The sequence below is a fragment of the Panthera leo genome, chromosome D2, assembly GCF_018350215.1.
Source record: "Panthera leo isolate Ple1 chromosome D2, P.leo_Ple1_pat1.1, whole genome shotgun sequence".
Lineage (NCBI taxonomy): Eukaryota > Metazoa > Chordata > Mammalia > Carnivora > Felidae > Panthera > Panthera leo.
The window spans coordinates 46204805-46225533 of record NC_056689.1 but is presented as its reverse complement, the minus strand read 5'-3'; the positions used below and the strand labels follow the sequence as shown (position 1 = coordinate 46225533).

General features: G+C 47.6%; 1 protein-coding gene across 11 annotated transcripts in view; it reads right to left on the bottom strand.

Moving 5' to 3' along the window:
• WDFY4 (WDFY family member 4) overlaps positions 1-20729 on the bottom strand; it is a 309530-nt gene that overhangs the window by 193718 nt on the left and 95083 nt on the right. For 10 of the 11 annotated variants that reach the window (XM_042907733.1, XM_042907736.1, XM_042907738.1 and 7 more), the window contains 6 exons: positions 7297-7511; positions 6348-6442; positions 5199-5436; positions 4936-5012; positions 3656-3877; positions 2789-2967 (listed from right to left, as the gene is read on the bottom strand). In XM_042907733.1, coding sequence (XP_042763667.1) covers positions 2789-2967; positions 3656-3877; positions 4936-5012; positions 5199-5436; positions 6348-6442; positions 7297-7511 — 1026 coding nt within the window. Of the gene's footprint in view, positions 1-2028; positions 2328-2788; positions 2968-3655; positions 3878-4935; positions 5013-5198; positions 5437-6347; positions 6443-7296; positions 7512-20729 lie in introns of those variants that run through there. The other variant, XM_042907739.1, reaches the window with a different exon arrangement.

The window sequence follows — 20729 nt, the reverse complement described above, 5'->3', positions numbered from 1 at the left end:
AAACATAAGATGTCTTAAATTGCTCCCACGTCATTTTGCTCGTTCAGGCTATTGAAATACTCCCCACATTTCCAAATTTAACTTAGCTGAACTTAGAAATTAATACAAAATCTCTAACATTAGAGAACAATCCTTAAGCTGGGTCATCCCCAAACTAAGCTCTCCCATCTTATTCTTATCCAGCATTATGTCTGCATCTAAACACAGGCCTTCATGTTTACCCCAGTTAAATTTCATTTGCTGATCCTGAACCAACTTGTTGAGATCATCTTGGAAAGTCAACTCTGTCTGACTCAACCCTTGGTCATTCTCCACGTATTTTTGGCATATCCCCATGACATCACACTACTGCCAACCTCCCTCCTGACTGGCTTCGGTTTAGGTGGTCCCTTGAGGCCAGATGTTCATCCATGTACCAGGTCACTCAACTACGCTATCAATCCAGTCCGTGTTCCTCCTTGTGGCCTTAAATGCAATGCAATTCATCAAGTATTTATTGCAGGCTTACCATGTGCCTGCCCCTGTGCTAGGTGCGAGCAAACACCAATAGGACTTGCCTTTAGCCTCAAAGTACATGAACTATTTCACAGAATACCAACCTATTCTGTAAAACAAGGCAGAATACCAACATGTTTTGCAAAAAAAAAAAAAAAAAAAAAAAAAAAAAAAAAAAAAAAAAAAAAGGTTGGGGCGGGGAGAAGCCTCCTCTATAATCATGCCTAAACAGATAATAACAAAGACACTGTGCAACCACAAAAGTAACCACCCTTCTCATCCTGGCTAACATGAGTTAGCTTTCTCTCCAAGAACAACTCTAACCTGCTCCATTATTCCTACTTCCTGGATACAAGTTCTGAACATGCACGGACATCAAACTCCCTCTTTCTGACGGCACCCGGTTGAGAACAGACAAACCCCCACTTCTTTGAAACCTCCCCAAAATCACCTTAAATAAGCGCAAATCATATATGCTCCTTCCAAGTCCCTGTTACCCCAGGGAGTAGAGTGTCTTGCTACATCAAGCTTAATAAATCTAACTTCTGTTTTGTACTATATGCACACTCCCGAAGGTACTGATTGGTGGTCATGGACAATTCCTGGCATCTAAAACAGTTCCTAACACAGAATACGTGCTCAAAAAGATTTAATAAGGGAAAGAATGAAGGAAAGAAGGAAAGGAAGGAGGGAGGGAGGCAGGGAGGGAGGAATGGAGTGAGGGAGGAAGGAAGGGGAGGAAGGAAGGAAGGAAAGAAAGGCCGGTATTGTCAATGATTGGAGAAAAGAGTAGTTTCTTGTTTTGAAAAACCTACTTTTGTTATGTTCCTGCTGAATCTTTCTGGTTACCACTGCCTTTATTTGATAAGACAATCGTACCTGACGACAGCATCGAATTCATCTTTAGGTGTTGTATTGAATTTAGGTTGTTCTACCTTAATGATTCTCAACATGGGGTGATTTGGGGGCATTTGGAAATGTCTGGAGACAGTTTTGGTGGCCACAACTGGGGAGAGAGGGATGTGATGGCATCTAGGGAGGCCACAGATGCTGGTAAGTATCATACTATACATAGAATGGGTCCCTACAACAAAGAATTATCGAGCCTCTAATGCCAAACTATCGAAATGAGAAACCTATTCATCTAAGGTCATCCATTCTGGCTAAATGTTAGAATCATCTGAGAGGCTCTGAAAACATCACCAAATTACCCCGCACCCAGAGATTCTGTGATGATTCATCTCAGGAGCAACCTGCACAATAGAACTTTAAAAATACTTTCCAGGATGGGGCGCCTGGGTGGCGCAGTCGGTTGAGCGTCCGACTTCAGCCAGGTCACGATCTCGCGGTCCGTGAGTTCGAGCCCCGCGTCAGGCTCTGGGCTGATGACTCGGAGCCTGGAGCCTGTTTCCGATTCTGTGTCTCCCTCTCTCTCTGCCCCTCCCCCGTTCATGCTCTGTCTCTCTCTGTCCCAAAAATAAATAAAAAACGTTGGAAAAAAAAAATTAAAAAAAAAAAAATACTTTCCAGGTGATTCAAGAATGCAGCCTAGGTTGAGATGCTCTCTCTGGAACCTGGGTGCCACTCTGGCTGCATTTGCCTTTTGTTGTCTTCTGGGCGCTTCTCTCTCTGACTTCTTTGGGGATCTCCGACAGTGGGTCCTGGAGCACACTTGCCATGTCCCTCCTCTCCCAGCTTCCTCTGCCTTATGCCTCAGGACTTCAGGTGACTCTAAACGGCAGTGACAAGATACTTCCTCCAGCTATGTGTTCACATTCCATTGCCTTCTTTGTGCAGGGAATCATCTCTTCCTCATCATCCTTGCTGTAAATCTGGCAAGAGGTATTGGTGTCTTTCAAGCTCTAGCGCCTGACTCCCAAGTATGGTGGAAGGACAGTTGTGTTAGATTCACCACCAAGCTTCTTGGAAAAGTAGAACCTGAGACCCCCACGCAGACTTTCCTAGGGAATCCATAACTTAAACTGTGAAAAGCCTCATTCACTCTGGGAATTTATATTCTCTTATGACTATTCTGATGTCCACGTTTCACCTTCTGTTCTGGTTGTGTAGCTTTCATTCCATTTTCTGAAAGATTTTTGTTTTATCGTTTCTTTGGGTTTTTCTTATGCATGAGCTCAGCCAAGTGTACTGGACGCCAAAGGTGAGTTTCATTAGATACTGACCCCACCCTCCCCTCGCCAAATGAAAAGGACCAACTGACCTGAGGCCACTCCAGAGTGGTGCAGCCAGGAAAGCATTGTGGGGCAAGTGGAGCTCGGGGCAACTAGCTCACCTTGGCTGAGCCAACGATCTGTCCATCCAGATAGGTGGAAACGGTACAATTCCTTTTCATTTCCTTGGTGACAACCACAGCCAGGTGGTGCCACTGACCACAAGTCAGCAGCTGGCCACACCTGACCCGAAGCTGGCGTCCAGCAGAAGGCTCAGGATCATCCTCAGGTTCCATGATGTCTGCAAGAGACCACAAACACCACACCCGGCATGCGGCGCCATGCTGCAGCAACCCAGGAGAACAGGGCCTCGTGCGGAGGCCTCGACCCCCTCATAAAATAATGACGACAGCAGCCACCGTTGCTTGAGGTCTTGCCTTGTGCCAGACATGGGTTTAAGAACTGTTAGAAATGTCACTTCGGGTTTTTTGGGGTTATTGTTTTGTTTTGTTTTGTTTTTCACAACAACCCTTGGAGGTAGGTGCTATCACGACTCTCATTCACCAGCCTGAGGCACAGACGGGTTAGGTAAGTTGCCCAGGGTCATCGAGCAAGTAGTATTCAAGTCCAGGAGTCAGATTTTGCGGTCTACCCCGCACTAGACCGCCTCTGTAGCCATGCACATTTGCCCTAGAGTCCTAACAAGGAGGGGGGAATAAGCAGTTGTGCTCTGTGCCCATGATGCCAAGGCACCCCTGGGGTGTCTCCCTATGAAACAGTGACGCTCTTGGGGAACACAAGAAGAACAGGCCATTTCTGGCCATCACAGAGGGATGAGCTTAGACAGCCAGGCTGAGCTCTAAATGGCAGAGCCTGGACCAGCCACCAGCCACCAAAGGACGGTTGGGCTCCTGGGCTCTTGTGCCAAAAGCTGCTGAATTAGCCCCATTCTCCCCAAGTGTAGGTGAAAACAGCTCCCAACGCCTTACCCAGGGACTGAAATTCTTTCTCTTCTGTAGACACAACTAAGGAGAGGTCGTCCGGGCACAGGCTGACAGAGAAGCAGATGAAGGGTTGCTCAGTCCTGGCCAGGTGACGCACCAAGGTTAGGAAGCGCAGAGGGTGGCCCTCAGTGACCGTGCTGTGCCTGCTGATCAGGAACCAGCAGGAGAAGGTCAGGCCACCAAGTGGAGGGAACGATCTGGCAGCACCTGGAGTCAGAACAAGCATGCCCTTAGAACTTCTCTGCCTTGGAATCTTGTCTAGACTCACTGTGGCTCTGAATCGGCCCAGAGGTGGCCCTACTGTGTCCAGCTCTGTGCCTCACCTGACTCATGCCCACTTTATGTCGACCCCACGCCGCAGAAGCTTGTCCTCTTTTTCATACTCACATATTCCCACCAGGACTTGAGTGTAGATCCCCAAAGCCTCTCTCCAATTCTGTCCCACCTATTATTCCACGCCACCTTGCCAAGGGAAGGGGTGCATAACCCTGAGATCGGTCATCATTGGCCCACTGGTCAGTTGATCTAAAGCTGGGCAGTGTGCTGTGAGAGGCAGGGGACACCAGCCTTACTCAGCTGAACCTTGTATGGGGAAGCCTCCACTGTAGGCAAACCCACCTCCTCCTGCCCTGTAACAGGGTTACAGTGCAGAGCGGGCCCACTGTCCTCCGTGAATAAGCAGAATCAGGCTTGGTGCCCCATGTTGGGCTGTGAATGCAATGGCTCCTCAGCGCCCACCGTTCCAGAGAAACGCAGGTTCCTCTAACTGAGGGTGCTTAGCTCAGGCGGCACCGGGTTCTTGCCCTGTCCTTCCCAGGCAGTTTTTAGCCGAGCACAGCAGTGCACAAAGCCTGCTAGGGCCCAGGTCGATCAGATGGCCATCCACATAGAACTTATATTCTTCTCTAGAAAGAGTCCTAAGGCGGGGTAAGGTGTTTGTTTCGACTTTTGTCAATCGCTGACAAAATGAATCCAACGCAGACTCAGACATCAAATCACCGAATGAGCCCATCAGTGTTCACTGAGTCCCCACTCTACGCAGAGGCATGGGACGGGCCCTTGGGACACATAATAAACAGGATGCTCCCGCCCTAAAACAGGCATGACAAACCGGAAGGATGACTCCTCTACAGATATACAGAAACAACAAAGACTCACACTTTCTTGAAATGCCAAGCGGAATCTGAAATCAAGGCTCCCTAAGCACTTATTCTGGGGTAGGGTGAGGACGGCTCAGCAAGCTAAACCCCCTGAGAAACACCTACCTGTCCCGATCCCTCCGGAGACCAGATACTCTGTGCTGGTTCCCATAACTGTAGACACAGTCGGAATAAACAAACAGCTGGAAACAGAAAAGTATCTCAGATCATTGAACCACAAACCAACTTCTGGCCATGACATCTCCCCTCTGTCCCTCTGCAGGGACCTCACTCTCTCTTACACCATGAGGCAGAAAGCAGCTGATGCTGTTACAAGGGCCCTGGGAAATTAATAAAGTGCATTCCAAGCATAAGGAAACGTGCTGTACCCATAGCCTTCCACGGACATGTCAAATTCCACAAATGATGGAGCCAGGGCCGCCTTCTGAGGCTGCAGGTTGCGCGGGGAGGTCATGGAGATGAGGCTGAGTGAAGTCTGAAGGGCAGTGGTTGAGCCCTGGGACGTCCTCGAGGATCTGAGGGCCTGTGTGACTGCTGAGCAAGGGTCGGCCCCCGGGGCAGCTCCTCCGGGACCCTCAGCAGTCCCTGCTTCTGCAGCCTGGGGCCCTAAGGCAACATGCAAGAGAAGAGACATGTCCCTGTTCAAGCATATCTGCTCTTCTGACAACAGCCTCGATGCTTCTGCCACAGCCCTGAAGGAGGGCTCCACAGTGTCACAGCACTCCCTGACCCCTGTGAAGCAGCTCTCTACTGACTTAGTAACCCTGAACTGCAGCAACACTACGTCCCTCCTCGAAACTTCTTTTCCCTTAATTCCATCATTCCCCACAAACCCCCAGCTTTCCAGCGCACCATTTTCTGTTGCCATCATTGGCTTGCCCCACTGGCCGTCGCTCACTGACACTTTGTCCTGGCTCCCTGAACTCCCCGCTCACAGCAGCCTGTCTCTTTGAAAGCTCTGCTCCCCTCCCCTGATTGCCAGGACCAGCTGAATCTCCATCCATGTTCTTCAATTATGTGATCCACACTCAACCTGCCCATAGCTTTCTATTCCTTAAGCCGGTCCCTGGAGTCAGCAGCCTCCCAGGTACCAGGACCGATACTAGGGGACCCACCCAATGCTTTGGCCTCTTGACCGCCCAACTGTCCCCTGAGCCGTGAGCTGTGCAAAAAACCATCACTGGCACCTCCATCCAGGTGCGGCTCTGGGTATTCTAGCATGCACTGTATCATGAAGGAAACCCTATCGCTCTTTCCATGATCTGGGACCAAAGGGGCCAAGGGCACGCTCAGCATCACCTGTCTTATATGAGGATGGGGGTCATCCTTTTCCTTCCAGATCTGGCCTTTCTCCAGGGACCACCAATCCTGCTTTTCCTCATTTGCTCCACTGAGCAGCAGGCAATACCATTTTTTAAATCTGTCTGCTTCCCACCTGTTGTGAAGGCTCCCTTCTAAGGAATGCATATTCTTTTTAATTCCCATTAACCTGTTCCTGTTCTTTCCTCCGTCCTCACCTGAGCCTCCAGAGTCCCCTCCGTGGACACAAGATGAATGGAGGATTTTCGTTGCAGCCGACGGAGGTGGGGGAACTCCAAGACCTAGAAACTGTCTAAGCATCAGAACATGCAAGAGAAACAAAATGAAGACCTTTTATGAACAGAAGTGTTCTCCAGCTTCATCCGAGCACTTTCCCAAATCTCAGTGCTCCCTGATGGCCTCCTCCACTTTCCTTCTCTCTGTTTGGAAAGCGTTTCCTTAAGCCATGCAGAAACAGAGGGAGATTGGCCTGGCATCCAGACCACAGAGCTGGTGCCTTTAGGTGTCTTTGACCAGCTAGCAGCCTCAAACCAGATTTGGAAGAGAGAAGAAGGAATTTGTCCTACTCTGTTTTGTGTCTGCTCCGTTTGTCTGCTCTGTGCCTCTCCCTCCTGCTCAGCTTTCCAGGCACCAACCAGGTGGCTTCATGGGGGCTGCCAGCAGGAAGGCTCCCATAGGATACAAGGGAGCACTGCTTCTGTCCCTCTCTCTGTCGGGAGTCTCGGCCACTGCTTGTCACACCAGCCTGGCTCCTACAGCCTCACCCCTTGAGCAGTGAAGCCCTCACAGCCCCCGCCCCTCTCAGTTCCCGTAGCTTTGGCATTATCCACTGAGCATCCCCCACCATGCTATTCTGTGTTGTCTGCAGGACCCTCTGAAGGTTCCCCTCTCTCCGAAGACCACAGCTCCACGGGAGGGGCTATGTCTGCTTTGTGGGTCTCTGCACTGCCCGCATGCACCCGGGGTTCCTCCTGGACTCGCGCTGTCCAATACTGGGAAGGGCCACACCCTGCACAGAGGGGGTGCAGGAGGGGGCATGGGGACACCAGTACAGTCCCCTGTACTGACACCAGTACTCCTATTGTCCACTGGGCCTGAGCACAGCTGCCAGCAGCTCAGCAGTGTTTAATGAGCGGCACACAGTACCTTAACACGTCTGGTTCGATGGCTTGGGAGGCAAGTTTTTCAAAAATCCTGATGAGGCCTGAGTGCAAGGGGCTGGTGCTGGTGGTCAGGGCCCTGCGGCAGGAGGCCACGAGGGTCCTAAGCATCCCCGCCTCACACATGACCTGACGGTTCTTCTCCGATTTCACCAGGGACTGGATATGACTGGCCATGGAGCACTGGATCTCCTGGGAAAGCTAAGAGAGCAAAAGCAAACAGTGAGCCCTGGAGGTCAGGACATTTTGTGGGCAACTTTGATAGGCCCCCAACCAGGCCCCAAATTGGTTGTGGGGCCAGACGCCTGCACCCACACAGCCTGTTCTAACTGTACTCTATATCGGGGGTTCTCAGATATGCCCACTTCTCGTGCAATGGGAACCCCAGAGGCTGGTCTGTGGGAGGATGGGGGCCACTGAGGTCAGCTGCCAAAGACATAGAGGCTTAAAACAGAGACTGCGAGCCAGCCAGCAAGAGGCCGCATCTGCCCCAGAGATGCAGTGTCTGCCCCGCGCGATGTTTAAGCAGTTTCTGAATTAACTGCTAACATTTAAACATCCGGAAATTTCACATAAAAGTCCAGACACATGGCTCCTTTCGAAAGGTAGGAAGACCGGGGTCAGACAGGTTTGCAGTCCTGGACAGTGGCTGAGCCTCTGGAGGGTCCCACGCCCCCACAGCCTTCGCTCACAAAGCAGCCCTGTGTTTGAGGTCGTACCCCCGGCACAGAAGGTGCAGTGCCCCGGGGAGGCAGGCTCACAGGCAGTGCCCACGCAGACTGGCTGTGGCTGGACCAGGCCACGCTCAGCGCCCACGCCAGCTCAAGTTGCCACTCCTGCGCGAGCTGCTCGCTGACGCCTGCCCTCAGCCCCTGATTGTCACTACCCCCCGCCCCCATGGGCCTTCCCACTGTCCTTCCTCCATCTCTCAGACACGGATAGTGGTGCTCTTATCTTACCCTTACTACTTTTCCAGTCCCTTCAGTATCTTTATGTCCCTGAGGCCCGCAGAAGAGAGCGCATAGGGTCAGCTCAGTGAATATTTGAGCCAAATACATGGTTTCTGCAATCTTCCTTTCTTTTCTTCGTCAAAAAATAAACGCCTGAAATTCCCAGCCCTCTGTAGTGATGCAGACAGTCTGGGGTGGGGGTGGAGAGGGAGAAATTCCTCTACAAAAACTCTCAGGGCTGCCCACACTCTCTTTTACTGTTGTATACGATATTGTCTGAAGTGAGAGGGATACCAGTTAGAACGTAATGGTATTTTCCTGCAGTGGATGCTATGGGAGCCTCCCCCAGACCTCCTTTTCCAGATGAGTGTACCCATCATAGCTATGCCTTCTCTAGAGGGCTGCCCTTCCCCAACTGGGAGCTGCCCTGTCCAGGGGCAATGTGCCCCCCCATACAAGTTCACTCATGCATATATACTCAAAAGTATGTGCACACATGGACACACAGGAGCATCCATGCATGTGTGTGTGCATGCATGCACATGTATATACATGCCCACAGAGCCATATATGTGTTTGTGTACATGCATATGTGCACACGCTCACACACGCACACATGCAAACACACACACATCCACATACCACGTGCACATGCGTGCACACACACACACGCCAGACTACAGCCGTGAGGTCATGGCTTCTGCCTCGGTGGTACAGTTCATGCCTGAAAGCCCCGCCCTGTGGGCTCAGGCTGATGCTGGACTTCAGCTAATCTTCATTCAGCTTCTTCCCCTGTATCATCCTGCTTCCTTCACTCCCCTTTCCTTGAATCCCTCCCTTGATGGATCTGATGTACCTGTGCCCCTGCCTTGGGCTCCACTTCTGAGGAACCCTACCTGAGGCCCTAGCATGCTTTATATATTACACACCCTTGGCCGAGTTTTTGGTCTCAAGAAAGGGGATCTCTGACAACACAGATCATGTCTAGGTTAGTCCACCAGTGTAAAGGCAGGAGTAACCACAAAGGCACTAATTTGAATAATCTCTTTCTTTTTTTTTTTTTTTAATGTTTATTTTTATTATTTTTTTATTTTTATTTTTTTTTTCAATATATGAAATTTATTGTCAAATTGGTTTCCATACAACACCCAGTGCTCATCCCAAAAGGTGCCCTCCTCAATACCCATCACCCACCCTCCCCTCCCTCCCACCCCCCATCAACCCTCAGTTTGTTCTCAGTTTGTTTTTTTTTTTAACGTTTTATTTATTTTTGAGACAGAGAGAGACAGAGCATGAACGGGGAAGGGGCAGAGAGAGAGGGAGACACAGAATCTGAAACGGGCTCCAGGCTCTGAGCCGTCAGCCCAGAGCCTGACGCGGGGCTCGAACTCGCGGACCGCGAGATCATGACCTGAGCCGAAGTCGGCTGCTCAACCGACTGAGCCACCCAGGCGCCCCTGTTCTCAGTTTTTAACAGTCTCTTACGCTTTGGCTCTCTCCCACTCTAACCTCTTTTTTTTTTTTTTCCTTCCCCTCCCCCATGGGTTTCTGTTAAATTTCTCAGGATCCACATAAGAGTGAAAACATATGGTATCTGTCTCTCTCTGTATGGCTTATTTCACTTAGCATCACACTCTCCAGTTCCATCCACGTTGCTACAAAGGGCCATATTTCGTTCTTTCTCATTGCCATGTAGTACTCCATTGTGTATATAAACCACAATTTCTTTATCCATTCATCAGGTGATGGACATTTAGGCTCTTTCCATAATTTGGCTATTGTTGAGAGTGCTGCTATATATAAACATTGGGGTACAAGTGCCCCTATGCATCAGTACTCCTGTATCCCTTGGGTAAATTCCTAGCAGTGCTATTGCTGGGTCATAGGGTAGGTCTATTTTTAATTTTCTGAGGAACATCCACACTGTTTTCCAGAGTGGCTGCATCAATTTGCATTCCCACCAACAGTGCAAGAGGGTTCCCGTTTCTCCACATCCTCTCCAGCATCTATAGTCTCCTGATTTGTTCATTTTGGCCACTCTGACTGGCGTGAGGTGATATCTGAGTGTGGTTTTGATTTGTATTTCCCTGATGAGGAGCGACGTTGAGCATCTTTTCATGTGCCTGTTGGCCATCCGGATGTCTTCTTTAGAGAAGTGTCTATTCATGTTTTCTGCCCATTTCTTCACTGGGTTATTTGTTTTTTGGGTGTGGAGTTTGGTGAGCTCTTTATAGATTTTGGATACTAGCCCTTTGTCCGATATGTCATTTGCAAATATCTTTTCCCATTTCGTTGGTTGCCTTTGAGTTTTGTTGGTTGTTTCCTTTGCTGTGCAGAAGCTTTTTATCTTCATAAGGTCCCAGTAATTCACTTTTGCTTTTAATTCCCTTGCCTTTGGGGATGTGTCAAGTAAGAGATTGCTACGGCTGAGGTCAGAGAGGTCTTTTCCTGCTTTCTCCTCTAGGGTTTTGATGGTTTCCTGTCTCACATTCAGGTCCTTTATCCATTTTGAGTTTATTTTTGTGAATGGTGTGAGAAAGTGGCCTAGTTTCAACCTTCTGCATGTTGCTGTCCAGTTCTCCCAGCACCATTTGCTAAAGAGACTGTCTTTTTTCCATTGGATGTTCTTTCCTGCTTTGTCAAAGATGAGTTGGCCATACATTTGTGGGTCTAGTTCTGGGGTTTCTATTCTATTCCATTGGTCTATGTGTCTGTTTTTGTGCCAATACCATGCTGTCTTGATGATTACAGCTTTGTAGTAGAGGCTAAAGTCTGGGATTGTGATGCCTCCTGCTTTAGTCTTCTTCTTCAAAATTACTTTGGCTATTCGGGGCCTCTTGTGGTTCCATATGAATTTTAGGATTGCTTGTTCTAGTTTCGAGAAGAATGCTGGTGCAATTTTGATTGGGATTGCATTGAATGTGTAGATAGCTTTGGGTAGTATTGACATTTTGACAATATTTATTCTTCCAATCCATGAGCAGGGAATGTCTTTCCATTTCTTTATATCTTCTTCAATTACCTTCATAAGCTTTCTATAGTTTTCAGCATACAGATCTTTTACATCTTTGGTTAGATTTATTCCTAGGTATTTTATGCTTCTTGGTGCAATTGTGAATGGGATCAGTTTCTTTATTTGTCATTGAATAATCTCTTTCTAACGATAACTAGCTTCTCTTCCCATCAAGTCACAGACCATCTGATATGTACACCCACTCTCCCAACCATGAAAGCTTTCTTGGAGTCCTTCGCCGCTTGCCCTTCTTCCCCCTCTGCCTCAAACAAGTATTAATGGCTTCTTCAACGTCAGGCTCTGGCTAAATTTCAAGATTAACAAAACACTGTCCCCGCTCTCAAGGGAATCACAGGCTACAGGCAAGACAGGTGAGGGGGACACTCTGAGTACAGTAAGAAAAGGAGCTGTAGCAGAGGATTTACAGTGGCTGGGTGGGAGCGGTTCCCTGCAGCCCCTCGTGCATTTCGTGGAGCTCTTGGATCTAGAAGGGAATCTGAGCCTGGCATCTACTGTGAGGGCCAAATTTTGCTCTGAGATGAATATATTTCCTGGGTGTCCAGGATGTGCCAGGCTCTAGTCTAAGCATTTTGACATGTATAGATTATATAATCCCTGTGAACAACCCTATGATGGAGGTACTATTACTCTCCCCATTTTACAGATGAGGAAACTGAGCCCAGAGAAGTTCATTGTCCAGGCCGCATGGTAAGGCAGGGCCTGGCTTTGATCCCAGACCCCATGCTCAGGATCACCTCACTTCCCATCTCCTCCTCACGTGTGCAGCGATTTGGGAACACCCTGCCCACCGTGATCAAGACTATGTTTGTATCACTAAGGGACTGAAATTAATAAGATGGCACTCTTCCACAGGCTTCAGACACCGCTTAGTAGCATATATGTTTCAAGGATTAAATTGTATTTGGGGCACATATTTACACTGTTTATCATCAGTTCTTAGATTAATAAAAAAAATGAAGGGGTCACACAGCTCACCCTCTACCTTCCTCTCTTCCTTCCAGGAGCACATCGCTAGAGCTCCTGCCACAGACTGATGGCATTTAGTGAAATTTCTGTCTTTACCCTATCTTCAGTAATACTTCCAACTTAAAATTTTAGGCCATTTTCATTTTAGTTTAAAATTTAAACTACATTAGAATGTTTTTTCAGGGGGATTGCTCCCAGGCAAGATTTTGTCATTCTGAAATGAAGTGTCATCCTGTTGCCAACATCACTGATGCCAAAGGAAGATCTCATCATTGGGGGAAGATGGTGTCTGTAATGGACTGGATGCCTATGTCCCCAGAATCCATATGCTGAGCCCTAATTTCCAATGTGATGTATTTGGAGGTGGGGCCTTTGGGAAGTGATTAGGTCACGAGGGTGGAGCCCTCATGAATGGGATTAATGCTTTTATAAAAGGGACCCGGGAGAGCCTTCTTTTCCCTTGCGCCATATAAGGACAAAGTAAGAACAGGGCCATCCATGAGGAAGTGGGCCCCCACCAGACACTGAATCTGCCAGCACCATGCTTTTGGACTTCCAGCTCCAGAACTATGAGAGAAATAAATTCTTGTTGTTTATAAGCCACCCCGTCTATGGTATTTTCTTATAGCAGCCTGAGTGGACTGAGACAACCCCTTCCCTGTCACTATTAACACAGCAGGCCTAAACCGGTAGAGGCAATGTATAGCCCAAAAGGGACCAGAGACAGAAGGGAGAAATGCCAAAACTCATTTGCGCTAAATAATTCCATCACTTTCACTTTGAGGAGCTCCTCCTCGTGGAAATCTGCCCAACCTCCTTAACTCCCTTCCCCAGACCTTTCCTCTGCAATTTTCAGTGTCTCTCCCTGCATCCCACAGGGTGTGCACCTCGGCCTTTCCTCTTCTCCGTTCCTCTAGGAACCAAAAGGGAGCCTCCACCCCCTTGCCTTGAAGTTTCCTTCTCCCAGAATCTGGATTATTTGGTATCTGTAGTCTTTTAATTTGGGGTGAAAGTTGGGGAGACAGTCCGTATGAAGCAAGATGCAAAAATACCTCGCAGTGTATTATTAATAATAATTCTTATTAATAAGAATTAAAAATAAATGTCTACAATCTCCAGTTTTATTACCAGCACTTCACTTATTGCTTCAGGGACTTTTGGCTTTCTTTTGTTGTTGTTGTTTGCTTTTTTTCTTCTTTATCCACCAGAGAAAAGCTACTTAAAATCTAAATACGCAAAAAAGGAAAAACAGAAAGAAAGAGAGAGAAAGAAGAAAGAAAGAAAGAAAGAAAGAAAGAAAGAAAGAAAGAAAGAAAAAGAAAGAAAGAAAGAAAGAAAGAAAGAAAGAAAGAAAGAAAGAAAGAAAGAAAGAAAGACACGGAAGTTTTCGAAAGGGAGAAATGCTGATCTTGTCTAATGATGCCACAAGTTTACTCCAAAATTGCTCAATACCCCATAATGGAGGAGGGAAAATTGATCGTCCTCATTATCACTGCAGCTCTGTCAATAACAATATTGCCTTGTTTTGAATAAAATGTGCTGGTTTTTTCAATGTTGGTTCCAGTAAAAATGGGGTTTTAGTGAAAATATGAGCAGTAGCAGGAAGCCAGTCTGGTTTCTCCCCCTCCAAATGGATTGATTTTCCTAACGCATATTATTTCCAATGGAGGCTAGGGGGTGGTGGTTCAATTAGGACTCCATGGTGGCTGCGCAGGGTCACCAGGCTGGCCTGCAGGCTGGACCCCCAAGGTAAATTATCACAGAGCAATTTGTGGGACAGCCTTTAGGAGTGTTTTACTTTATCCACTTAACAGTCAAGCCTTCAAGTCTACCCTTGTCTAGCTGTGGATGTTCACTCTTCTTCATCTCTCTCTCTCCTTCACTTTCTCTCCTGGTCCAGATTAATAAGGTCCCAGAGCCCAAGGAGGGCTGGGTCCTGGTGGGGTGCGTTCCTCCAAGGCTTTGGGCACATCAGTCCATGGTATATCCTGACGTAGATGTAAAAGCCATCAGATGACCACGCGTGTTTCCCCCGGACACTTGAAAGAACAGAGAGTTCTACTAAACTACTCAAATTGGGATTGGTTGCTTATCCCAATTTGGTTGAAATGTTCTTTGATGATTTTGGAAAAGACATGATCTAATTTAAGTGACCTCAGCTCTTCAGAGATATCACAGGTAAGTAGGGCCCACAGATGGGTTTCATTTGACAAGCTGTTATCTTTGCTTACTTAGAATTAGTTCTTTCTATATATGGGTATAAACTTTCCCTTTCGCCACAGCCTGATAGATTCATTTGTGGTGTCCACGTGACCCTATAGGTGTGGGAGTTTGTGGTCCTGGCTTATGTGTAAGAAGTCCAAGTAGCACCAAAATCAGTAGAAACCATGTCTGAAGGCACTTTCATTGATCCACTTGAACAGACATGCAACTAAGACCTAAATGCATACGGGTGCCTGCTCCAAACCTGCTTCTTTCATAAATTACATGCATGTGATGGCTAATGCCGCCTGGTAACAGAAGCCCAGGATCTTCTATTTATAAGGGATTTGTCTCTTTCCAACTTTACTGCATCCTCCCCTTTGGTACACCCCGTCTCCAGGCCTAGTATAGTCTCTCCCTTTGCCAAATGTGCACACCAGTTTCGACTGACGCCCGAAGCTGGGAATGCCCTTTGTACCCCCATCCCTTTGCCGAGTTCCTAGTTATCATTCAAGAGACAATTCACACGTTCTCACATCTAAGAAATCTTTTCAGATTTTCCCAAACAGCACTGTCCATACCTCAATCCTATGACTACACTCTGGGGTGCCTGGGTGCCTCAGTCAGTTAAGCGTACAACTTCAGCTCAGGTCATGATCTCGTAGTCTGCGGGTTCGAGTCCCCGCATGGGGCTCTGTGCTGGCAGCTCGGAGCCTGGAGCCTGCTTCAGATTCTGTGTCTCTGCCCCTTGCCCACTCACTCTTGTCTCTCTCTCTCTCTCAAAAATAAATTTAAATTTTTTAAATAAATAAATAATAAATAAACAAATGCTACACTCTGATGGCTCTCTCAGTAGACAGATGATAGATCACTTTCTACCACTCCCAGTCTCCACCACACTGTGAACCACTGCCTGAAATAATGACCCTTCACCCTTGTTGCCCTAGCACCTGTCTCTGCATCAACTGCAATAGCTTCCCAGTTAGTGCAAGCACAAGGGCTCAAGGTGTTCTAGAAAACAGGAGGTGCACCTAACCCAGAGGGCTAAGAGTGGTCAGAAAAGATGATGTGCCAGCTAAGCGTTGAAAGACAATGAAGACAGAGCCGGGCTAGCAGGGAAAATGGTCTTTCTGGGAGAGGCAATAGCATGTGCAAAAATCAAGGGGTGAAAGTGGACATGGCCTTTCAGGGAAAGGCTGGCAATCACAGCCAGTCGTCAGCCGGGCTGACTCATCCCCAGCACCCAATGCCCTCCCCCACGATGAGCCTGTGGTCAGCCGTGAGAACATCACCAGGGAAACCAGCCTGTAAACATCCATCCAGGAGGCTGCCTGCACAGCCTGGAACCTGAACCATCCGTGAAGAGTTGCCATCCCCTTGGACACACATGCCCTCACTGCATGAGAGCTAGATCAAGTGAGCAGTGGAGCCCAATGCAGGGCTGCAGGAGGCCCAACACCACCCTCAGCCAGAACCCTTCCTGCTGACGGCCAGGCCTTCCCTGCAGGCTTCCTTCCCCCAAGAAGAGGAGGCATAAACTTACCCTGAGTGTCTCTGGTGCTTTAGCCAAAGTCAAGTGTTGACATGACTTTGTTAAGAGATATTGTTAAAGGAGATTTTTTGTTGTTGCTAACAGATTACCATCCACGATCGTCTGGAGGAGATTCCCGGAACAAGGCTGTAGAGTACACAGTCTTTTGTAGCGATGAGGGATTTATTCACAAGCAAACTGTGGCGCAAGGCCTGGCGTGTTGTTTCTGACCTTCCAGACAGACATTCGCCTCCATCACCTTCTAGCCACAGGGCAACAAAATCTACCCACAGCTAGGTTCTCATGCTGATTTGACACTAATGAGTGAACTTGGGCTAGCTCCTTATTTTCCCTAGGCCTCAGTTCCTTAGCTTTAAAATGAGAATAACGAAAATATGTGCCACCCTAGTATGTTGTTGTGGGAGTCAACAGAAACACTTTCTGTGAAAGTGCTTTTTCTTATAGGATGCAGGTGTTTTCAGGATACTAACCCTTCTTGGTTGTGTTCTTCTCCTCTAATGGCGGTAGAGGACACTTCCAACCAAGTGTCTGGCTTTCAAGGCCACTGTGAAGTGTACCAGCTCACTCTAAGAGCGAGAGTATACACCTACCATGTTCGCAGGCTCCGTGGCTAGTGATGAGAGCTAACGTCACTGCCCACTCACTATTTGAAGGCTCACCCTTCTAAGTGTTTTCATGTACTGGCTCATTTAATTCTCAAACACCATGAGCTAGTTGCTATTATTACCCCATCTTACAGATGAGGGAACTGAGGCCAGAGAGATTATAGCTTGCTGAGATTACATGGAGGAGGCACAGGAATCCAAACCAGAAGTTCAGCTCCAGAGGCCACTTTATCACCATAATCGCTGCCTCTCAGGCCCCCAGGTATTGAAGCTTGCAGAGTACTGGCTAGCTCTGGGTTTTCGAGGCAAAACCGATCGACACTGGCGACTCTATGGGTTGGGCGGTGGGTACCTATCCCATCCTGTCTTAGGCCAACCTCTCAAAACTTACAGGAAAAACTAAGCACTCATGGCTCTGCCCCACACGGGGATCATCTGAATTTAGTAAGTGGTACACAGTAATTTGACCATTTCCGCCATCTTGAGAAGCCAGGTGGGAGCCTCACATATATGTAACTCACCAACAGCCACATTTCTGAGCCACTTGGAATCCCCAGGGCAGATTAGCTCATTACCTCCACAGCTGCCCAGCCAGTCTGGGCAAGTTTGTCCTTTTATTAAGCACAAATAATTTGCTGCTTGACTAACTGATCTTTGTGTGTGCATTCTACTGTTCGACCAACAATTGACCGACAAGTATCTGCCCAGGTCTCATTTCCCCAATGTCTTTCTCTCTCAGCTACCCACCCGGAGATCTGTTCACTATTCCTTGCATGACTAAGGAGGTTTTTCGGATCCCTTGCCATCCTGGCTTCTCACCTCTGGACAAACAGAGGTGCAGCATGTTAAGGGGTCATGGGACGACCACCTCCCTCAAATTGGGCACTATAGTACTATAAATAGAGCAAGAAGTAGAACTCACCATAGCAGTATCCTCACTCACTTGGGACAATTACTGACCTTGCACCAAACCCCCTAGGACTCTCTCACGTATTCTGTTCCTTCCCCACCCAGTGGATATGTGCATTAAGACATGAGCACAGGCCTGATCATCTCTGCTGAATTTTGAGTCAATGGGATTCTGATCCGTTACTCAGGCTGGTAGAAACCTTCACAGCCCCATTTCGTCATCCAGTGGGTAACTCCTCCTCCCAGTTTTATGCTATCCACCATTGGAGCTTCACCCAGGTCATAGACCAAATGCAAAACAGGCAGAAGAGAGAACTCAGCCTTTTGATTCCTAAGTAGACTGTAACATGTAGTTCAACATCAATTCTCTGTTATTAATTTCACAATAGTAAAATGCCAGTTGGAAATATACCTAAAATGCATTATCTTCCATTTACTCTTTCCAAATTTCTTGTATGCCATGACTCAGAGTCCTAGGAATACAGACTGCCAAAGCTAGAAGGGAAGGGTGTGGGGGTACAATGGAGCCAGTGTCTGATGAGCAGATACTTTGTGCCAAGTACTATGCTAAGTACTTTACAACTACACTCTCCACTACTTTTCCCAATGGGGAAATATTATAAGGGGACACTGAGACTTGAAGATACATCAGTTTCCTATGGCCACATAGCTAATGAGTGTCAGAACTGGCACTCCACCCAGGTCTTACTCCAAAGCCCATGATTTTAACAGTGTCATGCATTCATCATAAGGAAGGGAATTTAAATCTCTTAAGGGTCCTAAACTGATGGTGTATAAAAGTGTTTTATTTGGTGGGCACAGTTTGGCTTTCCTCCTGTTTTATTGCCCCTTAGTTAAGTGGAAGTGCCTTTAGGCAAGACAAGAACCCTTCCCTAGAGCCACAGGCCTCAACACTTCCTATTATGTATACCTACTCATTTCCTTTACCTCCCTGGTCCCAAGACATTGAGTTTGCAACCCCTGTGATCTAGGCCAAATCTGAGTAGCTGAAACTGAGATGTGGAGACAGGAAGTAGCCTACATGAGTCGTGGAACTAATGATGGTAGAAAAGACTAGAAGCGAGGTTACCTGACAATTGGGCCAGAGGTCTTCCCATCTAACTTTAACTTCTACTCCATCATTCTACATTCCTTGTGTCTTGCTTTTGATCCTCTTTGTCATTATGTGAGATTGTGTCTATTTGCTCTATTTAAGAGGTTCCCCTAAAAAGAAAACTGGATTTTGACCAGGATTGAAACAATAGAAACCGGGGGCTTTGGGAGTTCAGTAGGAAAGAGCATAGGTTACCCAAAATTCACCATATTTGGAATTTCTGATGTGTCACAATTTAACAAAATGAGACTCCTACTTTACCCATTTCCTTGTTGGAGGAAATGGCTCTTTTAAAATAGCCTACTCTTACACAACGCTACCCAGGGCTAGTAACACTGTCAATATTTTAGTTATTTGAAACCCATATGATTAGTTCAATGTGTTTGAAATGCAGGCTAATTCCAGAAAATGGCATGCTTTTCCAAATTAAGGTACAAAGAGTTGATAGACAAATGCAGCCCTGAGCCTGATCTTTTTTTCTGTCCCATCAGACTTCCCAGGACTTTTCCAGGGCGGTAGAATCTGGAACGCACCCAACAGTGACCTGCGGTACTGACTGACTGACCAAGGTCTCCCTAATACCCAGGTCTGATCATGTTGTTGCTTTCCAATAGCCTCCTGTGGTTACCAAGTCCACGCAGGAAAGGCCACTCAGCACAGAGGCTGGAGGTCCAGGAGCCTGGCATCACAGACGTCTGCCACCTAGCAACCATGTTAAATCTGTCGCTCAATTTCTACAAGTTTCAAGTCCTCATCAGCAAAGTGGGAACACTGATATCCACCTTGCAGGGGTCTTATAAAGATAAAATGCTTGTGGAGTTTCCAGCCACTAAAAGCAGTAGTTTCACCACTTAGCAAGTGTTTCCCATGCTGCGGTGTATGTTCTGCTCACTGTGCTGAGCGCTCACGCACTGCGTCATTTAATCGTCAACAATAATGCCACAAGGAAGGTATTATTATCCCCCACGCTACAGCCAAGAAAGTTAAGGGTCACAGAGGTTAAGTCATTTCCCACAGCTGTGTGACTGTTCAGGGGCAGAGCTGAGATCTGAAACCCTGCTGTCTTCAAAGCTTGAAATCTACTCTCATACAGTAGGTGTTCACTTAAGAGTGTGGTGCAGGTGGTGATGATGATGGTGATGATGATGATGATGATGATGATGATGATGATGATGGATGGTAACCCAATACAATTCAATTCTCTTAGCATGGTATTCAGGGCTCTTCATGGTGTGGCTTTGGCTGACTTTTGCAGCCCTACTCACTGCCTTTCTACCCACGTGGTCTACCCTAGCCCAGCTGAACGACTCAAAGTCCCCAAATACACATCTTCACGCATGCTTCTATCTGTGGATGAGCTTCTTCTCTTCCCTCCCTCCTCTACCTGAGCTGGCATGGGCATGTATTTTTTTGTTTGTTTATTTATTTATTCATTTGAAAGAGAGAGAGAGAGAATTTGTGGAGGAGGGACAGAGAGAGAGAAAGAGAATGAGACAGATACTCTGAAGCTAGCAGCACAGAGCCTGACACGGGGCTCGAACTCACAAGGGTGAGATCATGACCTGAGCAGAAGTGGGTTGCTTAACCAACTGAGCCACCCAGGCGCCATTTCTTTAAAGCCTGGCTCCAGATTCCAGCCATATCCCCAGCTCTCTGTGGCTTTCCCTCCCCTCTGTCCCGAGGCCCGGTGGGCAAACCTTTGTTATAGTCATGAGAGTGTGGTCTTGCTGTCTTCTACACTCCTCTTCCTAGCCACCCTCGACTCAGAGTGTGAGCTCCCGTGACATTCATCTCTGAATCCCCAGCAGCATCTAGAAGGTGTGAGTAATTATTCACAGTCGCACGTACATCCCATTGGCTGCTCCGTCACAATCTGAGTTCCACCTCTGTGAAACTGGATCTGGCTTCCCACCCTCTGAGTTACACTTACGAGCACAAGCAAATGCTCCCCACTAGGCACTGAAAAAGGCAGTCCTGATGAAAGCAGAGTGATGCTGGGGACCAGAGAGCCCTTGCAGGACCGGTCAGAGTTCTGGCCCACAGCCACATCCTTACAACGAGACCCTTAAGGCCGCTGAGCATCTAGA